Source organism: Phyllostomus hastatus, unplaced genomic scaffold (genome assembly GCF_019186645.2).
Source record: "Phyllostomus hastatus isolate PE091 unplaced genomic scaffold, TTU_PhHast_1.1 phas_contig_17, whole genome shotgun sequence".
Taxonomy (NCBI): Eukaryota; Metazoa; Chordata; class Mammalia; order Chiroptera; family Phyllostomidae; genus Phyllostomus; species Phyllostomus hastatus.
Genome location: NW_025333664.1, coordinates 18,275,462 through 18,288,590, shown reverse-complemented (window position 1 = coordinate 18,288,590; position 13,129 = coordinate 18,275,462). Strand labels below are relative to the sequence as shown.

Below are 13,129 nucleotides of genomic sequence, written 5' to 3'. Positions count from 1 at the left end.
TGGGGGAGTGGAATGGGAGACAACCAATTTATTTTTGTCTCCCTTAACTAACTCTAAAAGAAGTGAACATACACGTGGACACTTTTGCTGACCCTGGAAAGGATGGCAGAACTTGACAGAATCAAGACTTAAGAAAAAATATAGCTATGCACAATTTGGAAAGAAAAACTGATAGTGTCAGTCACCCCAAGAAACAATGCTGTCCAGTGTTCAAAAATAGTTAAGTTTAATCGTGAACTTCTTCAGGTTAAATAACTGAATCAATTAAAGCCAAGCAATTTTAGATTATCCAGCAAGAATTGATAGAAAATTGTGATGCCTCCATATTCAAATGGATTAAGTATCTTGATATCTGAATAAATGTATAAAACTTGTGCCTCAATGATAGATCAATTCCACAGAAAAAGAAATGAGGTCATCGTCATGAGCAACAATGCTCACTCCAAGGTTCAACTTAGACAAAGCTTAATGCAGAGTCCAAGAGTAAATGGTGAAGGATCATTACCCAAGATGAAGCTCAAAATACCATAATAAAGTAACAAATGCAATCAAATCAATGTGGGAAATCACTTTGAACCTATACCATTTTTTGTTCAGTCTTTACTTTTAAATAATAAAGCATATTTTCAAAGATGCCCCCCAAAACCACAGAACACTTAAGGCCATTAAGACACATAATGACTTTGTTTGGTTTTCTTTTTTTGTAAATCCCTGTTTTGATACATCACCCTAAATAAATAAGCAAAGTGCCAAGAGAGAGTAACAAACAGGAATGTACAGAGACACTTGAGGGTATGACTTGATCCAGACTCTAAGAATTTTCCCAAAGAGGCAAATACGAAGTAACTACAGAAAGTCAAAAACAACTATTTTCATGTTTCTATCACTTTAAAACATTTCAAAAATGAAGATTTCTTGTGGCCTTTTAAAGAGAATTTTATTTGAGTGGTTCTTACAAAGATTGTTGCAATATGAAAGTCATTTGTTTGATAGAAATATCAAGCTGTCTTGTCAAACACACTGAAGTAACCCAAAAATATATTTCAGAGCTCACAGAGCTTAAAAAGAGCAAAGATTATATGCAACCAGACAAAACCTATTTCTGCATTTCCTTTTTCTTGCTCAGACTGCTTTGCCTTACCAGACTGTCACTAAACATCTTGAGGAAATGCAGGGATCATTTTGTTTGGAACCTTAGACACAACAGAACACATATTTACAAAGAAACTTTTACAGATACATTAATTGAAAAGATACCATTCAAAAATGGAATTTTGAAACCTTTTCTTGCCAATTGATCAGAATGAGATGTTAATCAAACAGCCCTTAAGCTGTCTTGAGTTTCCATACACTAAATATGTATTTCAGAAACCTCTGCTAAACCATTAGCTAAAAGTAACATTAGCAAAAATGTGAAATGTAACTGCTGTGTAAAAAGTTAGGCTTCTGAAATGAAACATTAAAAACATCATATCCCTGTCTGCCTTTTTACATTAAGCACATCTGTTCCCCTAGAGCTATTCCTATAGATCTTTAATGTAATTTTCTACATGTACATTTAAAAGGCAGAACAAGAGAACAACAGCTTTGTATACAGTGGGATTTGCTAGTTAGGGAGAATGAGCACACTGAATTCCTGTTAACATTTTTATTTTTTCAAGGTAACAGGAATTGTATACAAATGACAGTAGACCCTCGCCTCTTTATTTTTATCTAAATAAAAGATAACTCAAGATGAACTCTCAAGAAAGAAAAAGAGCTATGTACATAAGGGACTATATCTTCCTTCATCGTCTACTTGGAACCAGTAGTTGTGTTGCTGTCATAGAATCAGGAAATAGGTTGTGATAAGTTGGAAGAGGTACATATGCTGCTGTTATCATTTTACCTGTTGGGGGAAAAAAAACAGATACAGGTAGTTTAACATCTTCACTTTGATTAATTAGAGCCTTAATTATAGTGACTTAGAAGAAAAGATCAAACTCACCAGCAAACCACCTGCCATGCAATGCATTGACAGCAGCAATGGCTGCAGCAATTGATGGGCACTTCACATACACATTGCCCTAAAATATACATACACAAGGTTAAGGGCACTGCCATAAAGAGCATGAATTTTAATAAGTTTATGCACATTCCCTGTAGAAAACTTAGTGCTCTATAGTAATTGTATAGCTAATACATAGTACACCTAGAACTTCATTGAAAAATGTTTGTTCTCCCATAGATCTGCTTCTGTACTTTTTTTTTATGATTTGAAAGCTGCCAAAGAAGGAAGATGCCAGGATTTCATGGCAAGATCTCAACACTAAGCCGCAACACTACTTGTGTAATTCTCTATTATTTTGAAAGTGTCTTTATCTTGGAGGGTGTATATTTAGTCAGTATATTGAAGTTTCCTTTAAGAAAAAACTCTCTATGGAAAAACAATGATAATATGATCCAAGTATCTGTGAAGCTAAAGGCAAAGAGCAACAACATATTTTAGCTTATTAAAAAGATCAAAATAGCCCTGGCTGGTGTAGCTCAGTGGATTGAGTGCAGGCTGGGAACCAAAGTGTCCCAGGTTCGATTCCCAGCCATGGTACATTCCTGGGTTGCAGGCCATAACCCCCAGCAACCGCACATTGATGTTTCTCTCTCTCTCTCTCCCCCTCCCTCCCTCCCCCCTCTCTAGAAATAAATAAAATCTTAAAAAAAAAAAAAGAATTCCGAATCTAACAAACATAAAAAAAAAGATCAAAATACCTGAGCTGAATTTTTGTCAACATAAATATGAATAACTCCTCCATGTTTATTACATTCTTCAATCACATCATCTTTAATCTCTGTATCCCATCCAACTTCTTCTTCCCTGTAAAAAAGTATTCAGTTTTAGACACTGTTCGAACTCACAAAGTTACATATATTTTCATTTGTATAAAAACTTGATGTTAGTGCCCTGACTGCTGTGGCTTGGCTGGATGAGCATTACTCTGCAAAGCAAAGGGTTGCCAGTTCAATTCGGAGTCAGGGCACATGTGCCTGGGTTGGGGGTTCAGTCGCTGGGTCAGGGAGCCTTCAATAAGCAACCATCTGACTCTCCCTTTATCCCTCCTTTCTCCTCTCTTTAACAACAAATATCTTTTATAAAAATCAAAATAAACATTGTTTCTAACCAAGCTTACACATTTTTAACACCACCATTTAACACCACCATCGTTTTCCCAATGATACTTACAACTACAGTTTATCTCCATATCACAAACCTAATAGCTTCCAAGGCTCTTTCTATGGTAAACTATGAACGAATATAAATGCAAACAGCATGTTATAACTATAGTTATTGTATGAAGTATGTTTCTTGGAATATAACAGCTGACTAATCAAATTCACTGAGGGGAGGGGGTGAGGGAACCCCTACATTTTTATTAGATTACTAACATGACTTAGAAAAACAAGATGTGCACTGATTAATAAAACGCATTCTAATCATTGGGTAGGAAGTAGAAAAATTTCCTAAATTGACAGATGGCACTAACAAAAACAAGAAAATTGGAAGATACTTGTCTGCTATTAGACTGAAACAAGCTTAAAATTTCAAAGCCCAGAAACAATAAAAGAGTAAACTGGTGATCAAAATAAATGCTGATACAAACTTTACAGAAAATGCCCTGGCTGGCATAGCTCAGTGGATTGAGCGCGGGCTGTGAACCAAAGTGTGGCAGGTTCAATTCCCAGTCAGGGTACATGCCTGGGTTGTAGGCCATGACCCCCGGCAACAACCGCACATTGATGACTCTGTCTCTGTACCCCCCCCCACTCCTTTCCCTCTCTAAATGAATGAATGAATGAATGAAATCTTAAAAAAAAAGAAAAAAAAAAACAAACCCACACACTACAGAAAACTACTGAGATGTATCAATGGAAAATGTAACTTTGGATAGCTTTCAACTGAATTCCAATCTTACAAACATATCCAAAGAAATTAATCAGCAATGGCCCTGGCTGGTGTGGCTCAGTGGATTGAGCACTGGCCTGCAAACTAAAAGGTCACTGGTTGATTTCCAGTCAGGGCACATGCCTGGGTAGCAGGCAAAGCACCCAGTGTGAGGGTGTGCAAGAGGCAACTGATCAATGGATCTCACACACATCTATGTTTCTTTCCCTACTCCCCCCAGAATAAAATCTTTTAAATTTCTTTTTAAAAAAAGGTCAGCAATATGCATAAAAATTGTGCGACAAGAATCAAAACTGTTACATTATTTGAACTATAAAATACACAAAAACATTTTAAGTGTTAATTCAGAAAGTTAAATATTAAAGGTTTTACAGCATACCCTTTTGAACCTGACCAAAGTATGTTACTTACGTTTGAGGGTTAAACATGTTAGAGAGTTGAAAACACTGTGTTGCAAGAGGTTGAACAGAGGCAGCTGCAGCTAAAGCTGAAGCTATAAAAAAACAAAAAAAGGGAAATTAGTTTCATAGAAAATGTATCAGAATAAAATTAAACCAAAAAACCCCACCAAACCCAGAGTATAAAACTAGGATACTGTCAAGACAGCCACTTCACTAATTTATTTAATAATGATCTCAAAGTATATAAGAGTCCCCCATTTCAGTTGCTGGAAAACTGAAGCAACATTGAAGTGGCTGATCTTAAGAAAATAAAAATTCAATTATCCAAGTTATCAGTACAAATCAATCCAGAAAGGCGAAGAATAAAACTGAACACTGATTTTGTAGGACTACTAGAGTTTATACCCTGAGAAGCAGGGAATAATAAAATACAGTCTGAAAATGCCAGTAAGGCCATGCATGGCCAGGTAGCTCAGTTGGTTAGAGTGTTGTCTCGGTAAGCTAAGGGTGCTGATTCAACCTCCAGTCAGGGGCACATACAAGAAGCAACCAATCAATGCATAAATAAGTGAAACAATAAATCAATGTTTTCTCTTTTTGTTAAAGATGATTTTATTTATTTTTAGAGATAAGGGGAGGGGCAGAGAAAGGAGAGAATCATGTGCTAGAGAAACACCAATTAGCTGCCTCATGCACATCGCCAACTGGGGACCTGGCCCCACAACCCATGGATGAGCCCTGACCAGGAATCTAAATAGAGACAGAAACCTTTTGTTTGCCCAGCGCACTGAGCCACACTAAGTTAGGGCAAACGTTTTCTTTCTCTCTCTAAAAATCAACCCATTAGTAAAGTGCCACAAAGATCTATACACTTTTGTACTTCTTAGATTTCTACCCATGAATATAGTTATATTAAAAAAAATTCATAAATGGGAAATGGGGACATTTAAAATAGGGTCAACAATAAAAAATTTAAAAACAAAGTGGGAAGAATAAATTTAAAAATATATAAATATAAAAACATTGTTTTAAAAAGACACAAAACCACTCAAGCATTTAAGATTTAATACCCTAATATTATAAATCTTATTAGAAAATCAAATCCGTATTTTAGAAATTAGGTCTGTTTTAGCACAAGAAACACTAAAAATAATATAGTAATACTCACTATATTAAAAATTTTAAAGAAACTACTGGACACTAATATTTAGGCTCAACATTTAAAACCTATATTGGCTTAACTTTGAAGTTAAGAGCATTCACCAATATAGCTGCACCCCTGCTTTCATGTGATTGATAAAACATTACCAGTAGCTGTTACACAACTCACCGTAATCATAACATTTGACCAAATTTCATTCCAATACATAACAAACAAAGCTAAGGATAAAATAGTGCATTAGAAATTATAATAAACGTCCACCAGAGGAAGTATCAGAAATATTCCGCTGAATAAAAATTATACCTGTGCATGAAATACATTTTAAAAAATGTTTCTGATAAAATTACACAATTTTTGCTTATTTTTTTACTTAAAAATAAGCAATTAAAAAATAAAGCTTTACATTAGAATACAAATGCAACAGAAGTCACATTCTATTAGGTCAAGTTAAGGATGCAACCGTGCTTATTACAAGAAATAAAGCCCACTGTGTACCTTATCACAAACAAATGGTAATATGCTTGGAAAAAAACCAGAAGGTCATTTACGAGATTAACTGAGGATTTTATTTTTCCACTTTCTCAAACTAGCTGTATTACAAATACTAAAAAATATTTAGAATAAAGTATGATAGAAGTATTACAGCTCAACCTACATTAATGCAGAACACAATAAATTCAGCATAGAAATACTAATAGGAAAACACACTATTTCAACTTTTAAAATCTGTTAGGAAAAAAAAGGACTGAGTAAGACTCTCCCATTTGTTGGTTATACACTTAATTTCTGACTATCAAGGAACATGGTAGACCTTTCTCATTGAGAATCATTTCCCTAAATAACTAAATATACTCTATGAAAGTATACTTTATTTTGCTCAATAGCAAAGCGCTCTATCAAACAGCAGATATTTACGTGGTAATTAACAATGAAAAATAGCCTACTTTATAAATCATAACAATCTCCAAAAATCTGCATGTAATTTTGTTCTGGGTCATTTTTTTTCATTGCTTAGTACTGCATATACAATCACTGGAGTTAGAGCCAGTTTTTCCTGACTTCTATGTAAAGTTACTAACAATTTCTACACAAAAATAAGCACAAAAGAGTGAAAATAATGCTAAGCAAGCTAAAGCCCCCCAAAGAACAGACATTTTCATTTTCCATCCATGCAATTGTAGTCATTTGATTAGGTCTTCTGAAACATACATAACATTAGCAGTAAAGCTTACTGTGTCTATATACCACCATGTCATTATGACAAAATTGGGTCTAAAATACAGAATATGATAATAAATATGATATAATATATATAAACAGCTATGTCTTGCTACATTTACATTTACTTAAAAGGCAAATAAAAAGCTCAACTCACCTTCAGTCTGTTGAGAAAGTCTTGTTTGCAAATCTATAACAAAAGAGAATTCTACAGCTCAGTGCAGGAACAATGAAGAGCCTCAACTAACAGGGTAAATGTCAGGAAAGCATTAATAAAAGAGGACTATTGTAGCAGGGTTTATTAAAATGAACTTACAGAAAACCTGGCAGCCAAACCTCCTTCCCCATTCCTCATTGGCAAGGCTTTGGGGCCTCCTTCTTTCCTCCTATCCTACGAAACTTACTTATGCCTCTCTATTCCTATTCCTAGCAAGTAATCTTCCACATCTCAGATGCATTCCACTACACTACTCTGCACATGGGAATAATGGGAAATGGGGAAAGGGAAGCACACCGGTCAGAAAATACATGAAAACCCTGGTCTTGAGAATTCAATTCCAAGTACTTGGGATATTAAACTATTGATTGTCCTGTTAGTGGAAATAAGCATTTTAAACTTTCAAAACGTTATTTTAAAAAAAATAGTAATCCCTGCAATAGTATACATCAAGCAACTATAAATACTTTCACTGATCTACAAATTCAGTAGTAAGAATATCATCAGTGGGAAATACCATTCTAACTGTATCTATTACTTTTTTAAAGTGCTTTTTAAGGGTTAAAAAGTCTAACTCTGAAGGTGAATTTTATTTGGATCTGGTTTCATGACCTAGTCTAGAAATTTAACGATGCAAAAATGAAATCTAATTGGGTTTACCATAATCTAAGAAACACAAGAAATTTTAAGCATCTAGTTAGTATTAAAAATAAAGAGAATGGGGATTTTTACCAATGTATTTCCCCATATAATTAACACACTTCGACATGAAAAGGCAGGTTAACAGAAAACTGATAGGATGTGAACACAGAAGCAAGTCTAAATGGTAAAGAAAATGGGCCAGTGTTGAAAAGCTATCTTGAAGCTTGAAAGTTACTGAAATAGCCTTGGCTGGTGTGGTTCAGTGGATTCCTGTGAACCAAGGAGTTGCCGGTTCCATTTTCAGTCTATCATGCAAACCTGGATTGCAGGCCAGGTCACCAGTAGGGGATGTGCCAAAAGTGGCCACATACTCATCTTTCTCTCCCTCTCCTTCCTTCCTCTCTCTAAAAATAAATAAATTAAGATCTTTAAAAAGTTTTTGAAATATACAATACAAAAATTGTTTATATTCAGTACCCAATTTTTGTTAAGGTAATTAATTCAATTGCAATACTTTATTACCATTTGGATTTCTTGTTGAGTACATGAAAATAATCACAAAACATGGGCAAAACTGAAAAGGAATCTACAGCCCAAGTTATATTGGGAAATAAGTATACCTGGGTCCTAGGTGCTCAAAATTGGCATCTCAAGGAGTTGAAGAAATATAACTGGTGTATACTGAAGGAACTTGAAGATATGATCATAGGAACATTGTCAATAAACTTTAAATTATAACACAATGTCTTTTTTTCCTAAAATGGGAAAAAATGTATAGATATCAGAAATCCATGCTATTTTAAGTATATAAATTCCTATCAAAATTGCAAAAATAAAGGTGACTTTTTATATGCCCTTCTGATCCCAAAATTATGGCCAGAGAGATATCAATGTCACCAAGAATAATTTGTAGGATGCCAAAAACTTGTTTTGAAGTGTTTTTAAAGTCTGACCAAGAATTCTGACCCAGAAACAAATAAGATGTGAACACTTAAAATGTTTTACTTTCAGAAAAAATTTTCCAACGATTTCTCAGGTTATTTGTGACAAGTTCGAAAATAAGGCATGGGTTTCACAAAGGTAAGGACCCTGTATTAGAAAGGATCTGTTAAAACTTCCAGAAGAAAAGCATATATATGGATATAGCCCTGGCCAAGTAACTCAAGTTAGATTAAGGCATTGTCCCAATATACCTGGGTCTGATCCCTGGTCAGGGCACATACAAGAATCAACCAATGAAATACATTAAATAAGTGGAACAGCAAATCGATGGCTCTATCTCTCCTCCTTCCTCTCTCTAAAATCAATTAAAAAAAAAAAAAGTATGCAGGTATAATGATGACCCACCCTTGGTTTCAAACAGTTTTAAAGGGTTCACAGGTTAAAAGGTCTCCAAGCACTCAGCAATTTATTTAATTTCAACAAGGAATGTGTAAGGTCTTAGTGACTATCTGGAGAAAAACCAGATGTATTATTTACCTATAAATTGAGTTGACTAAGTAGCAATACAATTTATCAAGTGTAAGAAAAACAGAATCAAATTTTAAATCATATCAACAAACACTTAAAAGGGAGAATATAACAAATATATAAGTAACTAAATGGCTATTTCCAGCAACTCACATGGACATTTAGAATTTTAGTTGATCATAATCAGCCAGCCTTAATATAAGCTTCATAGGGAGTGTGGCAATGGAGGTATAATCATATATAATGTGTGACAGAAGAATTAACAACGAAGGGTATTTAATAACAGCGTCTAACATAAAAAAAAAAAAATCTTTGACAAGATGAAGATACTGTTTATGAGGAAAAAGACCAAACTAATATTTGACACACCATTCAGGATACAACCGGAGATTGTTTAGAAATCAATCATATGTCACTGCATTAAATCCCTGAAGGCAGGGGACCAATCTTGTTCACTAGCCTTTAGTGAATTACCTAGAATATGGTAAATAATCAAGCATATTTTCTCAATTATTGAAAGAATGACCTGAACAATGGGAATAAAGAAAGTTTTCAGATTAAATAATTTTCAAACCATAGATAAAGGATTATTCCTGAAGTGATGGGTTTCCTTTAGCATCTTCAATTATAGTAAATGATGTCTATGACTACTTGTTCACTGTAAAGAAACCGAACACCTAACATTTATTTTGAAAGTAAAAATAAAATCAAGCCCTGGCTGGCATAGCTCAGTGGATTGAGCACGGGCTGCGAACCAAAGTGTCGCAGATTTGATTCCCAGTCAGGGTACATGCCTGGGTTGCAGGCCATGACCCCCAGCAACCACACATTGATGTCTCTCTCTCTCTCTCTCCCCCTCCCTTCCCTCTCTAAAAAATAAATAAATAAAATCTTTAAAAATATATATAAAATAAAATAAAATAAAATCAATACAGTAATGGTTGTGATTTTTCTCATACATCTGGCATGGTTTTGTCAGAAATTTCAGAGAATAACTACCTATTAGATTGTAAAATAAATCATCAATTTGACAGAGAGCACAGAAAACCTAAAAGCAGGTTTTTTCTAAAAGTACTCTTATAAACGTTTGGATAGCCATTAAAAAAACAAAAACAAAACAGTGAAAAGCCCCCTCCAAATAACGAAGAACAATATAAAAGTAGAAATGATCCTCTCCATTTCAATTTAAAAGGAAATCATGAAGTAATCACATGAACCTTTTTGTATAGATTCAGTACCATCCTATTTCTTATTTCTTTTTCAAATTTTTCAATTACAGTTGAAATTCAACATTATACTAATTTCTGGTGTAGATGTTTCATATTTTTACATATTGTCAGCCTTACTTTGTAGATAAAATCGAAGGACCAATATATAATAGAAATTGCCACTTTCTTGGGTTAAGTATTTCCTGTCATACAGGTTTACAATATAAATGGTTCTTTTATGTACTTTTAAAAAGCAAGACTTCAATATTTCAAAATTAAGCAGTGTTTCATAAACCAAACCCCTTGTTACATAATTGTAACAAACTGCCAATGATCTCCTCCCTTCCTGATTATCTCCAGTAACTTCATTCCCTAACTCAACAGCTCAAAATATATACTATTTAGAAAAGCACTTTCTTGGGCATTTTTGATATTGCAACCACTTTAATAAAGCTTGATTTAAAGGCCTTTGGTAGTTTTCTGAACTTTAATATTGCAATATAAACCTATGGTCTTTAATAAATATACTTTAAAAGGTATGGCTTACAACAATTTCATCTGAAACTGGTGTGCAGGGTTTAGTAGCAATACCCTGACAGCTTATTATGATTAGTGGATAATTCTGTCCTATGTCTCCACTTTCTTATGTGATCATTTGAAATTTATAGACTCTAAGTACTTGATGAATTGAATTCTCAGTAAGTCCTTTTAAATGCAAAAATTTGGCAAATTTTCGAATTAGGTGAAAAAAACAACGATTTCAAATTAGAAAAGATTCAATTCCTACCTGCCACAGCACCAAATGCCAAAGAGCCACTCATTTGCAGAGCTTGCTGTGCTGCTGGTGGGATCTGCAAACCTGTACCTGTAAAAGAATAGCCCTTAAAGTCCTTCATACGTTAACACCAGAAAAATCCAGTGTTTTGAGTGCTTACTACTAGGTACCTGTCTAGAAAAAGTTACAAGCAGCATATAATATAGGAGGTACAACTAAGTTTATTTTGAATAAACTTCAAAATAAATTTTAAAGTGAGGATAACATTTTTATATAAAGCAAAAGGAATCATGTAACATTTGCTATGGTACTAAAAAATGCACTACCATAGAGTAGATACCATTAGAACATTAATGCAAGAGGGTTGTCTATGAAATTACATGCACATGCTGCCCAAGGATAACATCAATTGCAAAATAAATCACTTTCCATTTATTAGTGTGCATGGTCCCTTTTCTCATTATCATACTCACAGTAAATCATTTACAACACTAAGAAACACTTACCCTCTGCAAGTCTTGCCATTAATTGGAGACGACCAGTTGTTCCCAAGTCAATTCCAGTCCTTTCCAGTTCATCACTGTCCAAAAATGAGCTAGCGCTGGAAGCATCAGTACGTTCAGTAACATGACCAACTTTCATTGGTCTTCCAGCTAGCTCAAATCCATTAAGTTGTTCCAAAGCCTTCTTGGCACATTCTGAATCAGAAAACTGTAATTGAGAAAGGCAAAAAAGTCCAGTACATCAGTTTACATATATAACCAAGGCAAAAAGCTTACAAATTAAGTCCAGTCTTTTCAACAGTAATTGGGTAAATGATAAAGTATAGCTCCGGCTGGTGTGTCTCAGTGGACTGAGCCACCGGCTTGTGAACCAAAGGGCTGCTGGTTCAATTCTCAGTCAGGGTACATGTCTGAGCTGTGGGCCAGATCCCCAGTTAGGGGTGTAGAGACAACCACACACTGATGTTTCTTTCCCTCTCTTCCCCTCTAAAAGTAAATAATAAATAAAATCTAAAAAGATAAAGTAGAAACTTGAAGCTATTATATATAAACAACATGATCAAACCATATTATTGACCTGAAGATTTAAAATGACAAGAAAGGCACTCTCCTCTAGGAAGCATGCCTGTGCCTCCTGCCCGAGGCTTATTACCTTTATGCCTTTCTCCTATGCTTCAAGGGCCCCTTCTTTCGCCTCTGCAACTTGTTTCCTGAACACATTTCTGCTACAACTTGCTTCTACCTAGGTCAATTTCTAAATAAACTTTCTTATAGTTTGGAAAAAAACAAAATTCAAAATAATAAAAAAAATGATAACCAAGCAATGACAACTATCTTAGGAAATAAAGAATCATGGTAACAAAATGTGAAAATTTTTAACTCAAAGCCCTTCTTGTCCTGACTGGTATGGCTCAATCAGCTGGGTATCATTTCACAGACCCAAAGGTCACAGGTTTGCTTCCTGACCAGGGTACATGCCTGGGTTGCTAGCCAAGTCCCTGACTGGGGGATTGAGAATGGCAACCAGTCGATCTTTCTCTTGTACATCTTTGTTTTTCTCCCTCTTTCTTCCTCCCTGTCCACCTCTAAAAATAAAATCTGAAATACATGCATACAAAAAGGTTTTTTTAAAAAAGACTTTACTTACTTATTTTTAGAGAGAGGGGCATGGATGGAGAAAGAGATGGAGAGATACATGAATCGGTTACCTCTCCCATGCCTCCAACTGGGGCCCACAACCCATGCATGTTCCCAATAGAACCAATGACCTTTCACTTTGCAGGCCAGCACTTAGTCCACTAAACCACACCAGCTAGGGCCATACATAAAATCTTTTTAAAAATCCCTTCTTAATGTGCTGGGACAAACTGAAATGGTGTTTTTACCCTCATAAAAGTGCACTACTCAAAAAATTAAAGTTCATTCAGATGTTCTTTTTAATACAAAATTCTGGATCATCATTTCTTGATAATGAAATCATGATAGTTCTTAATTCCAGGATGCTAACAAAGCAAAACTCTAATCCACTCCTTCTAGTTTAAATTAAATGGGAGAAAGGAACCTATTCTCATAAATTCCATAGTTTAACCTTTA

At 34.7% G+C, this 13,129-nt stretch overlaps 1 protein-coding gene across 7 annotated transcripts in view; it reads right to left on the bottom strand.

Moving 5' to 3' along the window:
* Nucleotides 1-918: 918 nt before the first annotated feature.
* Nucleotides 919-13,129, bottom strand: part of RBM39 (RNA binding motif protein 39) — a 31,623-nt gene continuing 19,412 nt past the window's right edge. For 5 of the 7 annotated variants that reach the window (XM_045833633.1, XM_045833635.1, XM_045833637.1 and 2 more), the window contains 7 exons: nt 11,540-11,744; nt 11,046-11,123; nt 6,879-6,929; nt 4,352-4,433; nt 2,749-2,854; nt 1,988-2,066; nt 919-1,888 (listed from right to left, as the gene is read on the bottom strand). In XM_045833633.1, the coding sequence (XP_045689589.1) occupies nt 1,788-1,888; nt 1,988-2,066; nt 2,749-2,854; nt 4,352-4,433; nt 6,879-6,929; nt 11,046-11,123; nt 11,540-11,744 (702 nt within the window). In that variant the 3' untranslated portion in view covers nt 919-1,787. The remainder of the gene's footprint in view (nt 1,889-1,987; nt 2,067-2,748; nt 2,855-4,351; nt 4,434-6,878; nt 6,930-11,045; nt 11,124-11,539; nt 11,745-13,129) is intronic. The other 2 variants (XM_045833636.1, XM_045833634.1) reach the window with 1 other exon arrangement.